General features: G+C 51.3%; 2 protein-coding genes across 2 annotated transcripts; both read left to right on the forward strand.

Moving 5' to 3' along the window:
* The first annotated feature begins 16,800 nt into the window (after nucleotides 1-16,800).
* LOC109759442 (uncharacterized) lies at nucleotides 16,801-18,225 on the forward strand. Its single transcript, XM_020318264.4, has one exon. The coding sequence runs from the start codon at nucleotides 17,180-17,182 to the stop codon at nucleotides 17,927-17,929; it is 750 nt and encodes a 249-aa protein (XP_020173853.1). The 5' UTR covers nucleotides 16,801-17,179; the 3' UTR covers nucleotides 17,930-18,225.
* A 441-nt stretch (nucleotides 18,226-18,666) lies between these two features.
* LOC109759440 (uncharacterized) lies at nucleotides 18,667-20,368 on the forward strand. The gene has a single exon (XM_020318256.4). The coding sequence runs from the start codon at nucleotides 18,888-18,890 to the stop codon at nucleotides 20,160-20,162; it is 1,275 nt and encodes a 424-aa protein (XP_020173845.1). The 5' UTR covers nucleotides 18,667-18,887; the 3' UTR covers nucleotides 20,163-20,368.
* Nucleotides 20,369-26,606: the final 6,238 nt, after the last annotated feature.

A 26,606-nucleotide genomic window follows, 5' to 3' on the forward strand; every position in this document is an offset into this window, starting at 1 on the left:
TCGGTGGTTCAGGATCCGACTAGCACATGCGACTAGTGAGCTTTAGCATCACTGCTAGACAACATGCCTATCCGGTAAGCAACTCCTTGCTAATCGTATCTCTATACGACTCCTGTCGGTCCGGTAGGTATCTTATACCCCGGCTCCCGACCTCCTTTGCCACAAGGCCCAAAACCGTTTTGATAGCCTTGTCAAGTTAACCTAATGCAGTGCATGTCCGTGTCCGACACGAACCCTTCAGTTCAAGGACACCTAGCAGCACCCCAATTTTATGAGCCCACTACTAGACGTACTTGACGTGCGAAGGTGCAACATCGGGAATGGCAAATTGCTTGATATTAACGAGGGATCTTTCTACCATTCTAACATGCATAGAAAACAAGAAGCATAACAATCACAAATAAACTTATATTGTGAAATAGTATGGCTCCTTCATGGACGTTCTTCCAGGTCGGCTCCGACTCTGATGACCATCTAGGAACTCCATCTTGTTTGTCACGCCGGGACGCCAAGCCACCAACCTGATCTCTATTATCCAACTACTACTACTAGTAATGAATTTTACATAAGAGTCACAAGTCGACACGCAGGTCATTATACAATATAATGACAGCACTTTGGCTCCTGCCGACTGACAAACATGACACGCATGCCATGTATGAATTACACACATGCATCACATACACATGAGCCATAATATTCACATCAAACCTGCAAAACAAAGTTACGCATAGAATCACATTCTACCGGTTTGAGTGATCGTGTACGAAATACAAGGCGCTACGCACACGGCGGTCCCTCGCGGGTGTGGGCAGCGCCCGACGTTTTTGGAAATCACAGATCACATCTACACTCCAATCACGCTGAATTTTCTGGTCTAACCGATCTTATCGATCATCGTGAATCCGATTCAAATTTACGTTTCACTGTTAACCCCGATGGCGGATACCGACCGGTAGGGGTAGGTTGTGTCACGACCTCATCGACCTCGATCATTAGAAAACATCGCCACATCATTCCCTGTGTACAGTTGATCTCATCAACCGTGCACATAGCCGATCTCATCAATGACAACAGATCTCATCTGCCGCCTCCACATATCTAATATGCATACGATCTGAATCCAAATCCTGTAGCAGAGGCTCTGATACCACTGGCCGGGTTCTACGGTAGGGTGCGTCAACTGCAAATTAAAATTTCCTACGTGCAGAACAACCAAGAACATGCTATGGGAGATGGATCATAGTTCGTTACCACTAGACGCGCAGTGCCGTGCAGCGGAAGAAGAGTTGGGGCAGCGCGTCCGCGTGGATCGTCTCCTCCTCGTCCGATCTCCCTCGAACAGCCGGTCGTCGGATCCCTCATACAGGTTCACCGGAGCGGCGCAAGTGCACCTCCTCTAACGGTATTCGCGCGTGCAGGAGGAACGTCGTGCGGCGGACTGGTAGGTCCGATCACACAACCGGCGGCGAGTGGAGGTGTCTATTCGCAACACATGCAAACCCTAGCGACAGCGCCGAAGCGATAATCCGCATGAGTGTGCCGCACCCCGCTTTATATAGGTGTCCGTCACGGGCTCAACACTTGGGCCTCGCACGGACCCTAAAGCCAATAAGTCTACTCGGCCACAATCCGAATACAGCTTGGATCACATCCGACCAGTGTCCCCGGATCCGACCTCGTAGGTTCCTTCCCATAAGCGCGCGACCCCTTAGGTTCAAGCCGGCTTGGTCGCAGTTTGGATCACCTCCGAACTGCACGGTTGGTAGCGGCCCCTAGCAAGGCATGTCGAACACCGAGTAGACTATGAAGCTGGTTAGGCGAACCTGTACATCATACTTCCATTCCTTTGGCCACACGATATATGTTGTCGGGCTCAAGGCGCATCTGTCATCCTTGTGCTAGCCCGACCTCTTTCTCGTTCCAGTGATGCCGACCATAAACCGGATTATCTCATAATCCTTGCCGCATGGTCATGCTTATCCCGGTCGGATCACACGAGGGGCCCAGAGTACATCTCTCCTGATCGGAGGGGCAAATCCCATCTTGCTCGACCATGTCTCACAGCATGGGTTTGGACAAGCCCGAAACCTACCTTTGTAACTACCCAGTCACGGAGTAGCGTTTGGTTGGCCCAAAGCAAGTCTGTCACCATCCCGAGTAAATGTGCCAGCTCAGGTCTTAGGACATAGAACGTATGTTGTACTAGAGACTCACAGATGACATATCGTTGCGTCTCATAGTTGGATCTGTCCGACTCGGACCTTATCTCGATTCGGATCCGACTACATCGAATCCGATCAGATCCTTCCAAGTCCATATTATCCGGTTAGCATGCAATGCTCCATGGCTAGTGATACCAAGCCATCGACCGTGTCATATGCTAGTCTAGTTGGTTGCGCGTCCACATAGCCCTTTCGACTAGGGACCTTTTAGGACAATCATCATATAATGCATAGTCCCACAAACAAGTCATGTACTTGCTGATACACATCATTGATAATGTCCAAGGACTATCTTTATTCATAAACACATAGGAAATATCATCATACATGATTGCCTCTAGGGCATATCTCCAACATGATTAACCCCCTCACAAGCATCCGCAACTACGAGAAAAGTATTAAGAATAAATTCTAACCATAGCATTAAACTTTTGGGTCCAATCGGTCCCTTCGGAATAGCGCATAAACTAGGGTTTAAGCTTCTGTCACTCTTGCAACCCATCATCTAATAACTACTCCACAATGCATTCCCTTAGGCCCAAATATGGTGAAGTGTCATGTAGTCGACATTCACATGACACCACTAAGGGAATCACAACATACATACTATCAAAATATCAAACACATATCAAGTTCACATGATTACTTGCAACTCGATTACTCCCGTGACCTCAAGAACAAAAGTAACTACTCACGAATGATAATCATGCTCAAGATCAGAGGGGTATTAAATAGAATATTGGATGAACATATAATCTTCCACCAAATAAACCATATAGTAATCAACTACAAGATGTAATCAACACTACTAGTCACCCACAAGTACCAATCTGAGGTTCTGGTACAAAGATTGAACACAAGAGATGAACTAGGGTTTGAGAGGAGATGGTGTTGTTGAATATGTTGATGGAGATTGCCCTCCCCAAGATGGGAGAGTTGTTGGTGATGATAATGACGATGATTTTCCCCCCTCGGGAGGGAAGTTCCCCGACGGAATCGCTCCGCTGGAGGGCAAAAGTGCTCCTGCCCAAGTTTCCCCTCGAGACGGCGGCGCTCCATCCCGAAAGTCCCCTCCTTATTTTCTAGGTCAAAATGATTACTTGCAACACGATTTCTCCCGTGACCTCAAGAACAAAAGTAACTACTCGTGAATGATAATCATGCTCAAGATCAGAGGGGTATTAAATAGCATATTGGATCTGAACATATAATCTTCCACCAAATAAACCATATAGTAATCAACGCTACTAGTCACCCACAAGTACCAATCTGAGGTTTTGGTACAAAGATTGAACACAAGAGATGAACTAGGGTTTGAGAGGAGATGGTGTTGTTGAAGAGGTTGATGGAGATTGCCCTCCCCAAGATGGGAGAGTTGTTGGTGATGATGATGACGATGGTTTCCCCCTCCGGGAGGGAAGTTCCCCCAACGGAATCGCTCCGCCTGAGGGCAAAAGTGCTCCTGCCCAAGTTCCGCCTCGAGACGGCGACGCTCCGTCCTGAAACTCCTCTCCTTATCTTTTCTAGGTCAAAATGACTTATATAGAAGAAGATGGGCACCGGAGGTGGGCTGGGCTGAGCACAACCTACCAGGGCGCGCCTGGGGGGCTGGCGCGCCCTGGTGTCTTGTGCTCACCAGGTGGCCCCCCTCCGGTAGTTATTTGCTCCAGTATTTCTTATTTATTCCATAAAAATTCCTCGTGAAGTTTCAGCTCATTTGGAGTTGTGCATAATAGGTAGCCCGACGTAGCTTTTTCAGGTCCAGATTTCCAGCTGCCGGAATTCTCTCTCTTTGTGTGAACCTTGCATATTACGAGAGAAAAGGCATTAGAATTACTCCAAAAAGCATTATTATGCATAAAAACATTATAAATAACAGTAGGTAAACATGATGCAAAATGGACGTATCAACGGGCACACAATTCCTATTTGCCACAATAAGATCATCATTAATTCTTCCCATAGGCTTCTTAATAGTGGAATCCGCAAGATGCAAATTTAAAGAACAATCATCAAATTCACGGAAACCTAACACATCACATAAAGTTTTTGGAATCGTGGAAACACTAGCACCCAAATCACACAAAGCATGACACTCATAATCTTTAATCTTAATCCTAATAGTAGCTTCCCACTCATCATAAAGTTTTCTAGGAATAGAAACTTCCAATTCAAGCTTTTCTTCAAAAGATTTCATCATAGCATCAACAATATGTTTAGTAAAAGCTTTGTTTTGATTATAAGCATGAGGAGAATTCAACATGGATTGCAACAAGGAAATACAATCTATGAAAGAACAATTATCATAATTAAAATCCTTGAAATCCAAAAGAGTGGGTTCATCACTACTTAAAGTTTTGACCTCTCCAATCCCATTTTTATCAATTTTTGCATCAGATCTATAAACTCCAAATTGTTGGGACGCCTTTTAACTAAACTTGACTCATCTCCAGTCCCATCCTTATCAAGATTTATATTAGAAAACTAGATTCAATAGGAGTCACATCAATCACTTTAAGATCTTCATCATTATTTTCACAAAATTCCAGTTTAGTGGCCATCTTATTTACCAAAGTGGTTTGTTTGTCGGAAATTTGGCCAACTAAATTTTCAAGATGAGCAAATTGAGATTTAAGACCATAAAATTCTTTAGACATATCATCGAGCTATTTATTCATGTACTCCATCAAAGTTTTCTGCTCCTTGAGCTCGTTCCTAAAGAAACTATTATGCTCAAATTGTAAGGACATGAAGCTCCTAGTATTCTTTTCAATTTCTTCCAACTTCCTATAGTAAGGATCAAAGTTCTTGGGTCGAGCCATAAAGGCGAGCTAACACACGAGCAAACAAAAAGCAAACGAGAAGACAAACAGAAGAAGGGCGAAAAAGGAAAATATTTTTGTATTTTTTTCTGAAAATGTTTTAGAAGTGGGGGAGAGGAAAACGAGAGGCAAATGGCAAATAATGTAATGCAAGAGATGAGAGTTTATGATGGGTACTTGGTAGGCTTGACGAGATCTCCCCGGCAACGACGCCAGAAATTCTTCCTGCTACTTCTTGAGCTTGCGGTTGTTTTTCCCTTGAAGAGGAAAGGGTGATGCAGCACAGTAGAGATAAGTATTTCCCGAAGTTAAGAACCAAGGTATCAATCAAATAGGAGAAACGTGCAAGTCCCCAATAGATGCACCTACACAAACAATCAAACACTTGCACCCGACGCGATAAAGGGGTTGTCAATCCCTTCACGGTCACTCGCAAAGGTGAGATCTGGTAGAGATAGATAAAACTAAATAAAAGATACCTAAATATTTTTGGTTTCTTTGGTTTATAGATCTGAAAATAAAAGATTGCAAAATAGTAGATCGGAAACAAATATGATGGAAAATAGACCCGGGGGCCATAGGTTTCACTAGAAGCTTCTCTCATGAAGGCAAATAATACGGTGGGTGAACAAATTACAGTCGAGCGATTGATAGAAAAGCACAAAGTTATGACGATATCCAAGGCAATGATTATGAATATAGGCATCACGTCCGTGTCAAGTAGACCGACTCCTGCCTGCATCTACTACTATTACTCCACACATCGACCGCTATCCAGCATGCATCTAGAGTTTTAAGTTCATAAAGAACGGAGTAACGCCTTAAGTAAGATGACATGATGTAGAAGGATAAAGTCAAGCAATATGATGGAAACCCCATCTTTTTTATCCTCGATGGCAACAATGCAATACGTGTCTTGCTACCCCTACTTTGTCACTGGGTGAAATCACGCAAGATTGAACCCAGAACTAAGCACCTCTCCCATTGCAAGAAAAACCAATCTAGTTGGCCAAACCAAACCAATAATTCGAAGAGAAATACAAAGATATCAAATCATGCATATAAGAATTCAGAGAAGATTGAAATAATATTCATAGATAAGCTGATCATAAATCCACAATTCATCGGATCTCGACAAACACACCGCAAAAGAAGGTTACATCGGATAGATCGCCAAGAACATCAAGGAGAACATGGTATTGAGAATCAAAGAGAGAGAAGAAGCCATCTAGCTACTAGCTATGGACCCATAGGTCTAAGGTAAACTACTCACGCTTCATCGGAAGGGCAATAGGGTTGATGTAGATGCCCTCCATGATCGAATCCCCCTCCGGCAGGACGCCGGAAAAGGCCCCAAGATGGGATCTCACGGGAACAGAAGGTTGCGGCAGCGAAAAAGTATTTTTGTGGATGTCTCTGAGGGTTTTCGAATATATGTGAATGTATAGGACGAAGAAGTAGGTGAGGTGGTCTTCGAGGGGGGCCACAAGCCCTAGGGGGCGTGCCCCCTGGCTTGCCGCCTCCTCGAGGGTCTTCTGACTTGGACTCCAAGTCTCGTAGGTGTCTTATGGTCCAAGAAAAAATCATTGCGAAAGTTTTATTCCGTTTGATATTCCTTTTCTGCGAAACTCAAAAACAAGGGGAAAACAGAAACTGGCATTGGGCTCTATGTTAATAAGTTAGTCCCAAAAATAATATAAAATAGAATATTAATGCATATAAAACATCCAATACATATAATATAATAGCATGGAACAATAAAAATTTATAGATACGTTGGAGATGGATCAATCATGCAGAGTAATATGACCTGCTAGGGTCGCTACATCCTCTTTCATCCGGAGTGAGCGTTCCGTATTGCCATTGACTGTAATGACGCCCTTGGGTCTGGGCATCTGTAGCTTTAAGTATGTACAATGGGGGACATGTTGAAACGAACGAATGTTGTCCGGCCCAAGAGTGCGTGATAACCATTACGGAAAGGGACAATGTCGAAGATCAAGTCCTTGCTGCGGAACTTGTCTGGCGAACCGAATACTAATTCAAACGTAAGGGTGCCCGAGCAGCAGGCTTCCACACCAGGGATTACTCCTTTAAAGGTGGTGTTACTAGGCTTGATCCTTGACGGATCAATGCCCATTTTCCTCACTGTATCTGCATAAATCAGATTGAGGCTACTGCCCCCGTCCATAAGGACTCTAGTGAGGTGATAACCATCGATAATGGGGTCGAGAACAAGGGCTGCCAACCCTCTGTGATGGATATTGGTCGGATGGTCTCCACGGTCGAAGGTGACCAAGCATGCCGACCATGGATTAAATTTCGGGGCTACAGGCTCTACGGCATAGACATCTCGAGGTGCACGTTTCCGCTCCTTCCTGGGTATATGGGTGGCGTAGATCATGTTCACTATCTTTACCTCGGGAGGGAATTTTTTCTGGACTCCATTATTCGGCCTACGAGGTTCTTCGTCGTCCTCGCTGCGGGGGCTTTTTCCTGTGTCCTCGGTTGTGATCTTACTGGCCTGTTTGATTACCCAATAGCTACGGTTGGTGTGGTTGGTAGGTTTGTTAGACGTGCCGTGGATCTGGCAGGGTCTGTCCAGAATTGTGTCCAACTTGGTGGTTCCATCCTGATTCCCCTTAGACGGTTTCTTCCGAGGTCCAGATTTGGAATTGCAGAATCCGACATTTACTGCCATATCTTCAGCTTCACTGCCGTTGTGGCGGAGCTTATTTCTGTTGTGTCGCGTTTTCCCGTTTCAGTCTCGGACCTCCAAGGTCCCGGGGTCTTCGGGGTTGGTGCTTCTACGAGCCAGGCAACTATCTTCTCCCATGCAAAAGCGGGTCATGAGAGAGGTAAGTGCCGCCATTGTCCTTGGCTTGTCTTGGCCGAGCTGGCATGTGAGTCATTCGTCCCAGATACTATGCTTGAATGCGCCTATGGCTTCGGCATCCGCACAATCGACGATCTGGTTCTTTTTGGTCAAAAACCAATTCCAAAATTATCCGGCTGACTCACCGGGCTGTTGGACTACATGGCTCAGGTCATCAGCATCCGGATGCCGGACATAGGTGCCTTGAAAGTTAGCTCGGAAAGCACCCTCGAGCTCCTCCCAGCTCCCTATGGATTCTTCAGGGAGGCTATTCAACCAATCCCGAGCTGGTCCTTTGTGTTTTAACGGTAGATATTTAATGGCGTGGAGGTCATCTCCTCGAGCCACATGAATTTGGAGAAGGAAATCTTTGATCCACATGGTTGGGTCCGTAGTCCCGTCGTATGGCCCGATGTTGACAGGTTTAAACCCTTCAGGGAACTGGTGTTGCATCACCTCATTAGTAAAGCACATGGGGTGAACGGCACCCCTTACCCAGGCTACGTCGCGTCCGAGCTCGGTTTCCATCTGGGCCCGGTGCTGCTCCCGGGCTCTATCGTTCTGACCGAGCCACGCTTGGTATCCATCCGGTCTATCGGGCGGGTATCCTCTGGATCCATAAATGGATCTTGATTGACCTGCTCTAGCGGCTAGGTCGTGTCGCAGATCATATCGATATTCTGGTTGTGCTGCCTCCTTGCCTTTTCGGCGAGGGTGGATAGGTGGGTGTTTGGCCTCTCCAGCCGGCATGTCCCGTCCTCGAGTAGGTGGTCTGGTTGGTCGCCTTGAGTTTGTTTGGGTGGTACGGGCTCAAGGGCCTCGTGGTCGAATTGTGGCAATAGTTTGCGCTTGGGGTAGCTCTTCGTTTGTCACTCGTAGTCGTACCCTTCTTCGGCTGCTAGGAGTTTGGTCCATTTGTCGTTGAGGGTGTCCTGTTCGGCCTTTATCTATTGTTGCTTATTCTTCAAGCTCCGCGAGATGGCTATGAGCTGCTGCTTGAACCGCTCTTGTTACAATTGATCTTCTGGAACGATAAAATCTTCAGCTCCAAGGCTGACTTCCTCTTCGGAGAGAGGCATGTAGTTGCTATCTTCGGAATCATTGGGGTCCTCGGGGTTATACTGACCCTCATGCCCCTCTTAGCCCTCAGGCTGGTGCTCGGGGCGGGGTCGCCGAGGTCTTCCGCATTGTCCGGGGTGTCGCCCTCTCCGGTGCCCGTGTTGCTTTCCCTGCCTCGACGTCCCTTGGATCGTCGGCGTTGTCTCCGGCGTTTGGGGGGCTCCTTGCCAGGCTTGTTTCTGTCTCTTCTGGGGGTGCCATCCCCATTAGCGCCATCGCCGTTGTCCTTGGGATTGTCCACCATGTAAATCTCATAGGTGGAGGTGGCCGTCCATCGGCCGATGACGGGAGGGGCAGCGTTAGTGTGGACCATGGCTTCGATGTTGTCGTCCATGTCATCGGCCTCCTCAGAGGCGTAGTCCAACATGTCGGTTAGGTATTCGACAATGGCTACTAAGTGGGTGGTGGGTGGGACATAAAATTCCCCGTGGCCTGCCTCAAGGGCGACACTGGATGCATGGGTGTACGGGGTTTCTTTGTAGTCTACCTCCGGTGTGGCGGTGAGGCGAGGGGTGAGCCCAGCCGGGACTGACTCCTGGTCTTCTGACGCCGAACCTACGTCAAGGCTCAAAGCCAGATCCGTGGTGAGGAGGGTGGTTCCGGCCACGTGGGTAACACCCGTTCCTCGGACGTGGTGGTCGCGTCCAGGCTTGAAGCCAGTTGCGAAGTGAGAGCCGATCCAAAGGTCGGATCAGGAAGAGGCCCCAAGGTTGATGCTTCGGGGTCCGTGGGTGTCTCAGATGAGGCCGAGAAGCCAGTGAAGATCAGATCGCCCCGAGCATCGGTGATGAACTATAAGTTACCAAACCTGATCCGGTGCTTAGGGGCGAAACTATCGACCTGGTCGAGATGACTGGTCGAGTCAGCGTGCAGAACGATGTTGCCGAACGCAAAAAGCTGCGGGGGGACGAATATGTCCCCGGTGTTGATGCCATCTCCAATGATCAGGCGAGCCATCGATCCTTCAGCGATCCAACAACGGAACTCTCAATGAAAGCACCAATGTCGGTGTCAGAACCGGCGGATCTCGGGTAGGGGGTCCCGAGCTGTGGATCTTGGATCAATGGGGAACAAGGGTTCTAGGGACGCGATGTTTACCAAGGTTCGGGCCCTCTCTAAGAGGTAAAACCCTACGTCTTGCTTGATTATATTGCTGGTGTATATGAGGATTACAGAGTCGATCTACCACGAGATCAAATGAACTAAACCCTAAACTAGTAGGATGATAGTTGTTCCTCTTCTATGAACTAAACCCTCTGGTTTATGTAGACACCAGGGGTGCTAGGGTTTAACATGGTCGGTTACAAGGAAAGGATAAACATGCTGATTCTTCCCATGGTGACTCGGAGGACACACCAAGGCACCAAAAAGCCTCCTGTCCAGATACGAGGTCTCCACATAGCTTGGCCTCCTATTGTTGGCAATACGACCCAACAGTCCGGCCCACAAGGGATAGACCGGCATGCCCAGGACCCCCTAATCCAGGACTCCCTCACATGCCAAGTCTTCGGCTGAGTCCGTCTTGGTCATGCCTGAGTTCGAGGCTTCTAGAGTCCTTCCTTGTGAGATTGGCGGGCTGTAAGCTCGGCCTATGGACTCTGGGCAAACTAGGTTGGTACTCCCTAGTCTAGGACACCGTCAACATCCACGTCAGCCACCATCATCGAGAAGAAGTAGAGCATGGAAGGACGTTGTCACTTGGGTCCCATGAAGGCCACTGCCGAGGCGACGCCCGACGTACACAGCCGGTGTCTTGCCCGGTGGAAAGTCACCGTTGTCCCATTCCCCTCCGCTGAAGCACATCCCGGCGGTTCCACTCCGATGAGCAACGCTGTCGAACATGGGAAAGCGAGCCGCCCTTTGCGCTGAAGCTATACCTTCGGGGTTCACGGTAGTCCGATGAGCGGGTAGCCAGACATGGGGAAGACAATGGACGCTCCACCGCAGTCGGCTGTAGACTAGCCAAGGGTATCCGTGTCGTGGGAATGGATATCCGCCGGTGTCGGCCGTAGACTAGTTTTATCTTAGTCTGGTATAGTATTTACTTAAAAAATGTCTGAAATGTAATGAATTTCGTTCGGTTTATATGAAATCCGTCGTGTGTGCACGAATTTCATCCAGTTAGTTCAAATAATGTTGAAATGTATGCGGGAGCGTTGGATGGTGGCATGCGGCATCAGTGTTTTGGGACTGTCCTCCTGTCCGCGGATGGATGCCAGAGAAAATTTGCGGTTCGGTGTTGGAGATGCCCTTGGAAGCAATCTTCACGCCGTCGAGATTGTTAAAAAATAATTGAAACTGCAAGTTCAAGGTTTAAACGTACTATAATTTGCTTTTTTGGCTGAATATCCAATGGTAGTTGGTGCTTCTTCTTTTTCGAGAGTACGCCAATGGCGTACCATATTTTTATAGAGGAGAGAAAAATATTTAGAAGATGCTAAACATGGATGCGAACATCCCTTTAGCTACTCCAACACCTACATACACACCAGACTAATCTCTCACATAATGGTGTAAACATCCGACTCCCGCGGTGTGCCACTCTCTCATCTCCTCCATGATCTGTGAAGTCAATTGTTGTGTGCTCCTTTGCTGTTCCGAGCGCCCAAACACCCGTGCGTTCCTTTGTTTCCATAACAACCAAGCAGCAAGTATGATGAAAGAGTCGAAGCCGCGCCTTTGCCTGGTCGGGATAACCTTACGTACCTCATGCCACCAAGATGTATATGTGTGTGGCTGATCTGGTTGTGGAACATTGATCCCCATCTTCATGAGGCAGGAATGCCACACCTCCTTTGCATATCCGCAGTGCACCAGGATGTGATCGACCGTGTCCTCTTCCTGTAAGCAGGTGTAGCAAGCTGCTGTCTCATCTTGCAGGCCATGCCGAGCCCTCCTGTCTGATGTCCACAATATGTATTGCACTGCCAGCCATGCAAAAAAATTGCATTTGAGAATGGCCCCACTCCGCCAAATGCACTCATAAGTTTCAGATTTGGTTAGCCCTAGGCACAGCCTGCTATACATAGATTTAGCCATGTATTTCCCAGATATATCACACGGCCATGTAAACTCATCTGGTGCCTCAATGTCTCTTTCAATTTTGGTGATCGCCAACCTTAGGTGCATGAGCTGAATGAGGGCCATAAAAGGTAGATCTCCACTTATGTCTTGTTCCCAACGACTATTAATCAGGGCTTGACATACCGTATGCTGGTTCTGCGCTCGCTTGTGCACCATCGTGAGTATAGCCGGAGCAACATCAGCCATAGACATTCCATTAAGCCATCTATCTTTCCAAAAGAGCACTCTTTCACTGTTGCCCATAGTAATCTTCACCAGGCTGTTGAACACAGTCCTCACATCCTCATCAATTAGGAAAGGGATTCCTTGCCACAGTCTAGATTGGTCGGATCTCCTTAGCCACTCCCACCTTACTCTAAGGGCCAAGGCTTGCATCTTAATGTTCTTCACTCCCAATCCTCCATAGCAAGTTGGACGACATATCGTGTTCCACGCAACTAGGCACTGGCCACCGTTAACTCGATCCTTACCAGCCCAAAAGAACGTCCTCATCTACACATTAATCTCCTCATAAACCCAGTCCGGTGCATCCAACACCATCAGCTGATGTATGTGCGTTGCTGCCATAACCGATTTGACAAGCACTAGTCTACCAGGTCTATGTATAAGTCCATGCTGCCACGCAGGCAAGATCTTTCGGACCTGACCCAGCAGCGGTTGCCAATCAGCCCGTGTGAGCTGATTAATAGCCAACGGGATCCCCAGATATTTGCAAGGAAACTCTCCAATGGCACATTCCAGATTCGTTTTCACTCTTTCTAGGTCCTCCTTAGTTTGTCTGATCATGATTGATTTGGACTTGGTGTAACTGACAACCAGCCTAGATGCAGTCCCAAAGCAGTCCAAGGCATGTTTAACGAAGGTGAGGTCTTGATTTGTAGGTTTGATGAAGAGGGCCACGTCATCCATGTATACCGACAAGCGATGTGTAGCCGAAATCCCATTGAAAGAACTGACAACCCCTTCCTCTGCTCCCTTCCTGAACATACCTGAGAGGACCTCCATAGCGATTACAAACAAAAGCGGCGAAATTGGGTCTCCTTGGCGCAAGCCGCAAGCATGTGCAAAACTTTCTCCTGGGCATCCGTTAACAACCACCTTAGTGCTCGTTGTTCGCAACAGAATTGCAATCCATCCAATCCATCTTTTGCTAAAACCCTTGTGACGCAGCACCTGGAAAAGGAACGGCCAGCCCAAGGAATCGGAAGCTCTCGTTATGTCGAGCTTCGGGAAAACTCCCACTATCTTCCTTGCGTGGATCTTCCTGGCAATCTGTCTAACGAGCAAAAAGTTATCGTGTAAACATCTTCCTGAGATGAACGCCGATTGATTAGCCCCCACAATATCCGGCATCCTCCTTCTAGCATGGCATGCCAAAGCTTTGGCAAACAGCTTCACGAAGCTATGCGTGAGGCCGAGTGGTCGATAGTCACCAACTACCTCAGCATCCGGACGTTTGGGTATCAGAGTAATTAGCACCTTATTTAACTTGGAAAACCCACGTCCATCTCCAACATACAGTTTCATGATCCTTACCATAATGTCATGCTTTATGATCTGCCATGCCTTCTGGTAGAAAATCCCTATGAAACCATCTGGGCCAGGTGCTCGATCCGCTGGAAGTTCCTTGATAACATTCCATATTTCTTCCTTCGTAAAAATGGCATCCAACTCCTGTAAATTTGCTGCTTCCAACCCCAAGTAGTCCATGTCCAAAGTATAATCTCTTGCCTGATGCTTGCCAAGGAGATTCTTGTATGCCTCGGTAAAAACATGCTCCTTTTGTTCCTGCTCAGTGACGATCTCCTCCCCTTTCTTGACATGTGCAATGTAATTTTTCATGCGTCTGCCATTAGATACCGCCTGAAATAATCGCGTGTTTGCATCTCTAGCTCTGATCCACCTAATTCTCGATCTTTGCCTCGCAATTGTCCTTTCAAGTGATGCGAGGCCGAGCACAACCAATTTAAGAGCCCTTCGCAGCCAAAGTTCTTCCATAGACAACTGTCGCCATTCCTGTGCCTGTTCCAATCTCAGGATCACCCAATTAGCAACCGCAAGCTTGAGTTTGATGTTGCCGGTCTTCTTCTGCCCCCAGGCTTGTAAGGCAGCGGCCGTGTTTCTGAACAGGGCATCAAGTCTTTTGAACGGATCAACAATGGTTGGGTCGCACTCCCAAGCCTCCCTCACCGCATCCTCGAAACCATCCAACTTAGCCCAATAAACTTCAAAGCGAAATCTCCTCTTGGGGTTGCTAATAGCGTTGGTGCTAAGGTGAAGGGGCACATGATCAGAAACATTGGAGCCCAACACCTGAAGGAAGCAATTCGGATTTGCCAAGTCCCAATCCACAGATACAAGCACCCTGTCAATCTTTCTGAGAGTCGGGCAGTCTCTTTCATTGGACCAGGTAAAGTGTCTTCCATACGTGTATAACTCCTTTAACTCCAATTCATCCACAAATGACCTAAAATCTTGCATGATTCTGCGATTAAGGTTTTAGGTCATCCGGAGCGAGTCTAAGTGCATGTAGCAACACATTTTCCGCCGGCGTCACCTTCGATGGAACAGCAGCACCGGCACATGTAGTAGCTCTAATTGTGCGTCGCGGGGTATAGGGAGTGGCCTCAAGTCAAAGCGATGAAGCCTGAACCTCCTTGATGAGGGGAGGCGCAAGCCTTTTGATGATGTTAGAGCAAAATGCCTTCATCCTGGCATATGCACTTCCTCCTGTGGGGTCATGCCCGATCGAGAGCCTATATCCTGGCCGAGTAAGGCCCATCCATGTTCGATCCGGAGACCTCTTGATCTGCAGTCAAATGCTCTACAAGTGAGTTATGGACCCAAGTGATAAATTAGAGCAACTCCAATGGGGCGACCCATTTCGTCCGCCCGCGTCCGTTTGGGTCAGCGCGGGCAAAAGTGGTGGCCCAACGCGTCGACCCAAACCCAAATCACGTCCGCTTCGCGTCCGCGCCGATGCATTTGCGGCCCAAATTTGTGCCCCAAATGCGTCGGCGCGGACGCCGAACAAACGCCATGCGCGCCTTCCGCTGTCCGCCGCGTCCCCACCTGGCGGCCGTCCAACTACCCGCTGCCCACGCGGTGAGCTTAATTTATGATCACGGGCCCACACGTCAGCGACGGCGGTCGCCCTTTTTTAAGCCGACCGTGCGGCGGGGCCCTCCTCATCCAAACTCGTCGTCCACGTCTAGGCAAGCTCGCTCCCCCGTCGCCGGCAAACCCTAGCCAACCTTAGCCAAAATGGGGCTCTTCTCCGGCGCCGGCAACAGCAGCAAGGCCAAGGGCAAGGCCCCCGCCGTCCCTTTCCCCTCGGAGTTCCTACCGCCTCCGCCGGCGCCGGCTCGCCGGCAGAGGGTGCGCGTGAACGTGCCAGTGCACCAGGCGGAGTGGCACTGGCAGCACCGCCAGCCTCTGCCGTACCCCGACATGACCCTGCCGCACGACTGGCATCTGGATCCAGATAGGATCCCAGTGCCGGCGGCGCCGCAGTCGGCTAGGGCGCACGCGGAGGAGGTGCGGCGCCGGCGGGTGCTGCTGACGCCGGAGCAGCGCCGCGAGGCCACCTACGCCACCGACTCGCCGAACTGGAAGAGGTGGTTCGCCTTCGAGCACGAGGAGGCGAGGCGACGCGGCGTGCGCGAGGTCGACCGCAGCATGCCACCGCCCCCTCTCGTCGTCCGCGAGGAGGACCAGGCGCCGGAGGACGCCTACCAGGCGGCCCTTGCGGCGGTCTACCGCGAGAGCGGGGAGGACGAGCGGCGCAGGTGGAGGCGGTGGAGGAAGAGGAGGCTCGGTACGAGGCGGCCATGGCGCAGGCCCTTCCCCTCTCCGTGGCCGGCGATTGCGTGGTGCCGCCGGTGGCCCCGCCGTCCCCTCCCCGACGCCGCGTCAAGGCCGACCCGGAGCCCGAGCCGGAGCCGGAGCCGGAGCCCGAGCCCATCGAGCGCTACTCCTGGACGGGAGTGCTGCGTGAGTGGGTGTCCGCGCCACCGGTTTGGATGGGGGCGTCCCCGGCGCAGGAGCAGGCGTACCTCGAGATGTGGTGCCAGCGCCGGCTGGCCGAGGAGCGCCGTTGCGGCGAGTGCGAGGAGATGCTCGAGCGCGACCTCGAGGAGGAGGCGCGCCAGGCCGCGGCTGCACAGGCGGCCGCACAGCCCCCCGCGCCGGAACAGCTGCCCGCGGCCTACATCGCCGCCGTCTGGAACACGGCGTTCCCCTGGGCCGGCCCTGCGCCGACGCTCATCGACCTCACCAACCCCGAGGACGACGACGATGACGCCTAGGGTAGCGCGCCATCTCGTAGTTTAGTTTTTTTAGTTTTATTTAATGCTAACGTGGACGCGTGGACTCTCGCCGGCCTTCCTGGCCGGCTTTAATGTTTAACTAAGTTGTTTTTATTTTAAATATGCATGCACAGTTTTTTTTGTCCGCACCGTCAAAATGGGTCGGGCGAGCGTTGGGCGCATACGCCGACCCAAACGCGGAAGCGGATGTCCGTGTCCGCCTGGCCGCGGACAAAAAAGCGGCCGAAATCGCCGTCCGTTTAGGTCAGCCCGCTGGAGTTGCTCTTAATGCATATTTAGTTTATATGACAATTTCAAGTAACAGTCGAGAAACTGAGTAGAAAGACCAATTCAGATGTGACCCAAGAAACCCAAAGCCGGCAGTACGTCACAGTCACACCTCTCGCCTGGCGGTTCCATTCGGCAGCTCGAGGACACGAGAAAATCCACTTGCCGCAGAGCTGCTGACCTGCGCGCTGAAACACGCCATCATTCCATGGAGCAAACTCCAAAACTTCCCCGGTAACCCGCACCTCACTCAACGACCCTCCCAACGGCACTCGGCACTCGGCAGTCGCCGCCGTCGCGGCGCTCCTCAGCCAAGCCAACCTTTCGAAATTTCCATGCCTTTGTCGCCTCCCTTTTTATACCAAACCTCCGACTCCCAGAGTCCCAGTTCCCAGCCATACACATCTGATAGCAATCACTCACAACTGTTGCCTAGCAGCAGGCAAGAAGAGGCAAAGGATGCCACAGCTCGATCTGGAGTCCCTCTTCTGCGTCGGCGGCGGCGAGTCAAGGTCGACGAAGGTCGCCTGCGAGACCATCGCCTCCGACGTCGACGTCGCCAACGCCCACGAGCAGTCGCGCCGGATTATCTGGGGCTGGTCCGGGCCGACCGGCGCGGCGCTGGAGCGGGACGGGTCGACCAAGGGCAGCTCCAACCCCAAGACCGCGGCGGAAGAGACGACGACGCGTAACAAGGGCGCGTCGAGGGCGCCTAAGAGGTTGGAGTTGGAGGCAATCGTGGTGGGCGTTCTGCCTGCCGGGAAGATGGTCGTGCAGCAGCGGCGCTCTCCCGTGGTCGGCCGCGGCTGGCGCCGGCCGGCCGCAGGGGCCAGGGTGTTCGCGAGCGAGGCCGTGGGCACGGAGCCTGTGTCCCCGAAGGTGTCGTGCTTTGGGGCTGTGCGGTCCGAGAGGCGCGCGGCGATGCCCGCACCTGCGCCTGCGCCGCGCGGGGAGGAGGAGCAGGTCGAGGAGCGGAGCGGGTGCTGGGCGAGCGTCGCCTCCGCGCTTCGTGGCTTTTTGTGCGGCTCTGACTCGGACAACCGTCGGGAAGGTGAATCTGGGGCGAGTGAACCGAAGCCCGCGGTGTCGGGGTCGCCGACGGTGGACGTTCCAGTTCTGTCGCCCCCGCGGCCGGTTCTGGGTCTGGGAGATGTGAAGCAAATTGCTTCGCGGCGGTGGCCGCATGGAGATGGGCGGTGCTTGGTTTGAATCGCTTGCGTGCTTCAGGAACAGGGGGCAGTTGTGTACACATCTTGAGTTGTAGTGAGTCTTGCGTGCTTTGGTAGGCACGGGAACAGCTGTACATTCACGGTTGCCGAGGCGGCAACCAGCGTACTTGCCTGCTTGCGCCCGTGCTAAACAAAACTAAGCTCTGATCTTCTCTCGTGCAGTGTGTATGGACCCGTCTCTTTCTTTTGTACAGCTAGTAGTAGTATCATTGTGCTAAATCGGTGTTTGACTTTTGTATGTAGTTTCACTTATACTACTCTTTCTTTGGGGCACAATCTTATCACTCGCTCACTGGTCGGAGAAAAAAACAAAGGCAATGTGTACTACTCCTATATGGTAGTAGTACTCCAGAAGTAAAATTATTTATCTCACCGGGAAGAAAAAGGAACTACAGTACGGTTGGTCAAAGACGAACGCGGCTGAAACGATGAAATAAATGTACTTTTTAAAAAGAAGTAAAACTGAAAAGTCTCAGACTTTATGGGCTCCCACGCGAGATGAAATGAAATGGGAACCCAACCCAGTGAGGCCGGAGAGGCCAGCCCAATCCAATAGTGCGCGACTCAACGGATAGATACATGCTGACACGGGCCGCGCCACTTTTTTTCGGTTTGCGGACCCTCCTCTTCTCTGGCGCGGGCACCAACCCTCTCCCCCAGTCGATTCGACCGTTGGAATGGAACGAGAGCACCGCACCACACGAGGAAAGTAGTAAAAGAAAAACTAAATCTGCAGCAACTGCACGCACTTGACGACCGTTGCGCCACTACACAATACAAACACCACAAAATCTCCTCGATCCAGCCAGTCATCAGCCCGCATTCTCTCTCGCCCACTGGTCAACAAAGCCAAAGGAGGAAAGAACGCCGTCAGAGAGAGCAGCGAGGAGTGCTTCTCCGTCGCCGTAGCCGTCGCCGTCCCCGTCGCCGCCGCGCCCATGGGTTGCATCTCGTCCAAGCTCCTCCCGCCCGGGCCCGGAGGCCGCAGCGGCGCCGCGCGCGCCACCGTGCGCGGCCGCGTCGACCACGTCGTATCCCTCACCTCCACCACCTACGGCGTCCTCGACCTGCAGGCCAAGCACGGCGCCACCGCCACGGCGGGAGCCAAGGACCTGCCGTTGCCGCAGGAGCAGGAGAAGCCGATAAGCCGGGAGTGGAAGCGCGCGTCCGCCAAGCGCCCGCCGCCCCTCGTCGTCCCGGACGCCAAGAAACCGGCTCCGGCGGCCAAGCCGGAGACCGGCATGGAGGTGATCAATGCGTGGGAGATCATGGCCGGGCTGGAGGACGCCGATTCGCCTGCCAAGAAGCCGGCCAAGCCCGGCCGTTGGTCTCCGGCCAGGGTCCTCGCCATGGCCCTGTCGTCGCCCAAGAGGTCGTCGGCGAAGCGGAGGAACACGCCTGGGAAGGAGAACAGCCCGCTGCAGCGTTGCTCCGGGAAGGAGAACAGCAAGCCCAGCGACGTCGCCGACGAGGACAGGGTCCTCCGCCCGTACAACTCCATCGACAACTCCAAGCTGTCCAGGGCGTCCAAGAGATTCTCCCCGGGAAGCGCCCGGGTCGCCCGGAAGCCCAGCGCGGCCGAGACCGGAGGCATGTCGTCGTCGCGCCGGAGCCTGAGCCCGCTGTTCGACCCGGAGCTCCTCGCGTCCATCGAGCGCGAGCTGTCGGAGGAAGGCGCGCACATCAAGCGGGTGATTGGATCCGAGAAGCCCAAGCAGCCGAAGGTGATTCCGGCGATCGTGGCGGAGGGCAAGTGCCCGCCCGGCGGCGCGGACGCGGTCGTGCTCTACACCACCACCCTCCGCGGCATCCGCAAGACGTTCGAGGAATGCAACGCGGTGCGCGCCGCGATCGAGGCCCACGACGTGAAGGTCATCGAGCGGGACGTGTCCATGGACTCGGGCTACCGGGAGGAGCTGCGGCTGCTGCTGGGTGGGCGGGAGCTGCGCGTGCCCGCCGTGTTCGTCCGGGGCAAGCACGTGGGCGGCGCGGCCGAGGTGACGAGGATGGAGGAGGAGGGGAAGCTCAAGGCCCTGCTCCAGGGGCTGCCGCGGGCGCGGGTCTGGTGCGCGGGATGCGCCGGCGTGAGGTTCGTCATGTGCAGGGACTGCAACGGCAGCCGCAAGGTGCGCGTCGACGGCGAGCGGAAGGAGATGGTCCAGTGCGGTGAGTGCAACGAGAACGGCCTCGTCCGGTGCCCCATCTGCTCGTGATGAGGCGGCAGCTGTGGATTGGATTGTTTGGTGTTACATTGGGTTGATTTGCTTGTCTACCCGTCGTCTGGTGTTTGAGCCTCAGAGGCTCTGATTTTGCGATGTGCTTGTTACGCTCTGCAACCTGCTAATTAAACACCTGTAATGCGTTCCCGTTCATATTGATTCGTACTGTATCTAATTAAATTGCTTTTCATTCTTTCCTATTGAAGCTGCTTTCAGAAGGGTCACTGCCTATTGCATTTTCGCTGTTTTTTTTTAAGAAAAGACATCCAAATAACGTCTTAGATCCGATCACTAAACGCCCCATTTGGATGTATGCATCCATAGGTAGGGCCCGTTCGGAAACACTCCGGCTCCCAACTCCGCCGAGCTGAAGTGGTGGAGAGGGGCGGCATGCAGTTCATTTTTGTGGAGCAGCCATTCTGTCACTCCTCATTTCCAGCGTTGAGCGGAATGGAGTCACGGGAGTGGTCCGTTGCCGAACAGGCCCGTAGTATTATGGAGCTTCCATAAACTTGAGGAAGAAAGGGATGGTTGTTGATGTTTAATGAGAAGAATGGCTCTTCATTTATTAGAGACATTAAAATTATGCGCTAATCCAGCGCTCTCAGATCATCATCATTTTTACGTTCGAGTCTGGACTTATGGTCATCTCTGAGCATTGGATCTTCAATTAATCCCGGTACTCCTGTGACAAAATCCTTGATTTGCTGTTAATCTGGCCTATTGGGCCCTGCGTCTTTCGTATGTGGTCGATTCAACATCCAAGCGAAGAAACACAATGCGACCTCTATGTATCCCCGTCCCCTTCTTCCACTCTTGCACTAAGCCTAATCACCGCACCGACGAAGCGAAGTGAAGGGCAATGACGGTGAACCACCCCTCCTAGCGACCTGGATCAACGCCATGGAACCAAGCGCGTCTCCCTTCCCCAAGCTTGAAATCGAGCGACAAAGGCCACCACGACTTGGCAGCGCTACTGGTAGAATCGGCGTTCTAGGCGAGCAACCATACAGATGGTCGTCGCCAAGGTTGAAAAGACTGCTATGCGTAAGCAACGCAGTTGGCCTTCGCCCAGCGCCCTAGACTGCGGGTGCAGCCTAGACGTAAATATAGTTTTGGCTATCGGAGTATATTTGGAAGACTATACGTGCATCGATATTGATTTAGAGCATATAAGTGGGTAAACTACTAGCTATTGCCATTGGAGAGCATATAGTTTTGGCTTGTCTGTGCAATATCGCATTATTTATCGCTTAAGTGGACAATTATTGCTTGTCGTGCCAAGGGTTTAGCTTGTGCCTAGCGAGGTTTTGATCATGCCTATCGCCTAAGCGTTCCTAAGCGCCTCCTAGGTGTCACCTTTTCCAACAGAGGTCATCGTGGTTCCGTCATCTCTACACGTCGGTTGTTTCTGCCATTGGTAGAGTTCATCCCTCTCTCCTATACAAGATGCTTATAGTGTAGAGGGCCTCACGGAGGTATGTTATCCTGATCCATTCGTCTCCCTAGCACAGCAATCCATCCTGACTTCTCGCCTCTGCGATGCGCTGGTGGGCGCCGTGGTAGCTCCCTCTTCTCTAGGGCATGCGGGGGGACTCTAGCTCAAATAAAGGTCTCCTCTCCAATATTAGCGATGAATAGTATTGGTTGCCAGAGGTCTATTTTTCATTGAAGCGGCTTTGTGATACTTTATTCTATTGCTGCAGTCCAGGACATCATTAACGAGTGTGTAGGTTTGTTATCCACATATATGGCAATTGTTTGCTCTAATAGTCAAAAAGGAAAAAACAAATACACATGTAGACTTGAAAACAGTAAACTGATTCCGAACTAAAAGGATTTCGGGCCTCATGGACCAGTTAGTTGTCAAAATCTAGATACTGGCCTCACTTCCTTGCATTTTCTTTGGATAAATGTTTTCGACAAAGGGTGGTTTCTTTGGATAAATTTGGAAAGAAAATATTTTGACGCAGTCCCTGTCACCATGTTCAGTTTGGTCTTTATACTCTACATGTGAAGTTTTCCAATATCACTTCAGTATGTTTGTACATCAAAGACTTTGCTCATACCGATTGCTGTGAGCAGCTCTACATACGTGTAACATTATCTCACATCATTTGTGTGACAAGGAGCTCATAAAAAAATATTAGAAATTCACAAGACGATTATGTATGCCCATGTGTGTCAGGCTTTGTTCATATTTATCCCCACGACAATTTCTTAAGTTGCATGTCGAGCTTGAACAAGAAGCTCGAGAAATTTCTTGTATTAAAAATTAACAATTTATGACTTTCATGATTTATCGAGTTTGCTATGCTTGTGTGTTTAAATAGTTTTGTATTCTGAAGGAATGAAACGATAGTACTTCTTGTGTTAAATTCTATTCATCTATCAAATTATAGACAAAGTAAAGTAAAAAAGAGTTATTTCATAAATCTGATGAAGTTATATGCTCCTTTTTCAAGCCTCTTTATGCTTCCGTTAGCTACAAACTAGCAGGAGTGGACCCGTCCTCCTCTGGCGCTCCCACGGGCGGCAGGGGAGGAAACCCTAGCCGCCGCCGAACCGCGTCCCTCTCCCCATCCCTCCCCTCGCCGCCGCCAGGGCGTGCCGGCGGGCGAAGCCCGCCCGGCATGGGCGGCGGCGGGGCGTTCTCTCCTTCTCGCGAGGCGGGCTCGCCGTGAGGCGATCTACCCTGGCCGGAACGCGGCGTTGTGCGGGACGCGGCGACGCTGGGCTGCAACGGTGGCTGGCGTGGAGGGCTGCACGAGGCGGGCTGCGTGCTGGCGGCGCTCGTCGGCGGGATCTGGCGCTCGTCGTGGGCGATCGTCGGCGGGCAAACCCCGCTGGCGGCCGGCGGCGGCGGGATCTGGCGCTCGCGCTGGTCGGGCGCGCCCCTCGTGGGGAGCCTCGGCCTGCTCGCGGGGCAGCTCCTCTCGCCGCAGGGCAGGTTGGGGCGGGGCCTAGCGACGGCGGGGCGTGCGGCGTGTCTGCGTGTTCGGCCGTGAGGACGGCGAGCCGTAGGCGTGCCAGCTCTGGAGGTATTGCCCCCTCCCTTCCATGCATCCATTCCCAGTCCCCGGTTCGGTTTGGATCTTCCGGATCCACCTCCGGTGTGTTCTGGTGGAGCAGATCGGTGTCCGGGGGAAACCCTGGCCGCCTTGGCTGGCCGGCAGCGGCGACGCCGATTTTTGGCGCCGTTTTCCTCCTTGGGGGCGCTGCTGAGGGCACCATCTCTCCTCTCCGAACCATGTCCGGGTGAAAGCCCAAGATCCGTTGCGGATCGGGCGTCGGCGGCGCCCTGTGCATCGTTACCTTCCTGGAGGCGACGCCAAGGACATTGGGATCAGATGGAAGGGTTTGTAGGTGAGGGGTGGGGTGTGCTGCCTCCCTTTCGGTGGAGCGGTGTTTCTTTATGCATATTCTTGGCGGCGGCTCTTGGCGGCATGGAGCAGCGGAGGCTTGGCGTCAGATGTGTGGTGACGGACACGCGCAGGAGGTCGACGCTGTCTGGCGTCGTGGTGGCGTCGGCGGCAGTGAGACCAGGCAAGGCCGTTGCAACAGTACAGCTCTGAAGATGGATTAGTGGTAGGTGGTTGTGGCGGCCTCATACGCGGCAGGCGGCCTGGTTGAGGAGCACGCCGGACTGGTGGGTGCCCATACCCGGCAGGCGTCCAGGTTGGGACCTCAGGTCTTAGATGTTAGGTTTGGCTGCGAGGTCTGTTTGGTATTAGGCCCAGACCATCAGCGCCCCTTCATCAGTTAGATAGGAGTAGCGACAGAGGTTGCGAAGATGGTGGCTTTGGTCTTACTGTTGTACGACTTTGTAAGGTTTTGTGCTAATAATTAATAAAATTGGCCGTATGCATCGATCAGATGCAGAGGCCGGGGGTATTCCTCCTTTTCTAAAAAAAGAAAAAGCTACAAACTAGCAAAAGAGTCTGTACGTTACAATGGGAGAGAAAATAACACACATTCTTAACCCAATAACCATGACTCAACACCCTAATAGGTCCACATTCTTTATTTTCACTTGGCATCACATTTGTGTTGCCGACGGTGGCCTCAATGCCTTTGAAAATGTGGTCAGTCCTGTCTCTCTCTCTCTCTCTCTCTCGTGCACACACACACTCCCTCGGAATAATATGAGAAATATATTGTTTTCCCTGTGAAGTTTTTCATAGGTGTGCATGTGTAGTTAGCGATGTTTTCTTTCCTCTCAATCTGGTTTTAATGGGTGTTTATTTGCAATTCAGATTGCTGCCGGTACGAAAGAAAAATGGACCATGCACTAAAGATTAATTTTGCACCAAAAATAATATTTTACAAATTTTTAACAGCTAAAAATAACATCATATTTAGATTATGCGCATTTTTCTAATCAAATTTCATATATAACATGTTAAAATCGGAGTTACAGTTTAAAAGATATGAATAATTTTGTTTTAGGTAAACTGCGGATTGATTAACCGAAAAATCAGGGGGAGGGGGGTTCTGTTAAAACAGAAAAAAATGATTCAGCTGGCTTAAATATGGACTGTAGGTTGATTACCTAAAACGGCAGGGAGTTTCTAAGAAAATGCAAAAAGACGGTTCGGTTGTGACTTAAACGTGTACTACAGGTTAATTTACAGAAAATATAGGGTTTTTTGCATGTGTAGTTAGCGATGTTTTCTTTCCTCTCAATCTGGTTTTAATGGGTGTTTATTTGCAATTCGGATTGTTGCCGGTACGAAAGAAAAATGGACCATGCACTATAGATTAAGTTTGCACCAAAAATAATATTTTACAAATTTTTAACAGCTAAAAGTAACATCATATTTAGATTCTGCGCATTTTTCTAATCAAATTTCATATATAACATGTTAAAATCGGAGTTACAGTTTAAAAGATATGAATAATTTTGTTTTAGATAAACTACAGATTGATTAACCGAAAAGTCGGGGGGAGGGGGGTTCTGTTAAAATAGAAAAAAATGATTCGGCTTGCTTAAATATGGACTGTAGGTTGATTACCTAAAATGACAGGGGGTTTCTAACAAAATGCAAAAAGACGGTTTGGCTGTGACTTAAACGTGTACTACGGGTTAATTTACAGAAAATATAGGGTTTTTTTGGCAAAATTGCGCGACGGTGAGCGAGTAGAAGCACTCCACGTTTGACCTACCAATTGGATAATCAGATCAGATTTCCATTATTTCAAGGCCAAGTAGAAATGCAATCATTCTGGACAGACAATAAGGTGCCTTGCCTTTATGGTTGTCGGATTCAGGGCTCCGCGGACCCAAGAAGGTTCGAACATAGGGGCGCGTACGAAGAACTCTGCCTCTCAAGCCTGCCTACTCGTCGCCCCACGAACTAGCCTAGCCGGACTCGCGTGAAGGTGAGGAAGAAGATGAACACAGCAGTTTACCCAGGTTCGGTCCACCTTGCGGTGTAAAACCCTACTCCTGCTTTGTGGTGGATTGGCCTCACGAGAGGCTGAGGATGAACAAGTACAGAGGATGAACAACCTCACGAGGGCTCGGGGTGAGAACGAGTCGACCTCCGGGATCAGATCCCTTTCTACGGTGGTGGCTAACCTATATACTTATAGTGGCCTCGATCCTCTTCCCCCAAAACGTAGGCGGGAAGGGATCCCACAGTGGCCAATTTGAAAGGGGACAAGTAGTACATCTTATCCTTACGAAATATGGTCTTCGTCTGCAAAGCTTCTGGTCGTGACGCAGCGGTGGGCTCGACGATGACATCCGTCCGCCGTACTGGCGGTCTTGGTCTTGTTGCACCGAAATGGAAACCTTTGCCGGATTCATCGGGAACCCACGCCTATCCTTGCCTCCTTAGCACCAAAGAGGAAACTTCCTTCTCTACGCCTGCTGGCGCCCGCTTGGCCTTGGTCTTCATGGCTTGCGTCATCGTAGCCTCACGAGGCTGGGTACCTGCATAGAAATCTCTGCTCCTCGGGAGGCCGCTCCCTCGGGAGGTCTTGGTGCCGTACGCCTCGCGAGGGTCTTGTCTTGGCGGTCTTGCAGATGGGCCGTACCAGGCCGTTGGTGGGGCCATGTCGTGGGCCGCAGGCATGCAAGTCTAGGTACCCTGGTTCCCAGAACGCCAACAGTAGCCCCCAGGCCCAAGGCGCGCTCGGACTTGGCTTCGAGGCAAAGCCAAAGGGCAAGGGCGAAGCACCGCGGGCCCCAATCGCCTGCGGGCCATGCTGACGCGTGGCGCTTGATGGGGCGTGGGCGTCTCCGCTTCCCCACGTTGCCTCAGCAACTGCCCAGGCTAACAAAAGACTGTCGCCTGCTACCGAGCCATCATTGTCTTCCCTTTGCCTCGCTCCAGATCCCCTTTCTCCCAGCCGGGAGCATCTCCAGATCTGGTCGTGTTTCTCCCTCTTTCTACACCTCTTCCTCCAAGATCTCGCGAATGGCGTCCGGGA

This window comes from Aegilops tauschii, chromosome 2 (genome assembly GCF_002575655.3).
Source record: "Aegilops tauschii subsp. strangulata cultivar AL8/78 chromosome 2, Aet v6.0, whole genome shotgun sequence".
NCBI lineage: Eukaryota > Viridiplantae > Streptophyta > Magnoliopsida > Poales > Poaceae > Aegilops > Aegilops tauschii.

Coding starts and splice junctions, on each gene's coding strand:
- LOC109759442 (XM_020318264.4), top strand. CDS start 17,180: ATGCCACAGCTCGATCTGGAGTCCCTCTTCTGCGTCGGCGGCGGCGAG.
- LOC109759440 (XM_020318256.4), top strand. CDS start 18,888: ATGGGTTGCATCTCGTCCAAGCTCCTCCCGCCCGGGCCCGGAGGCCGC.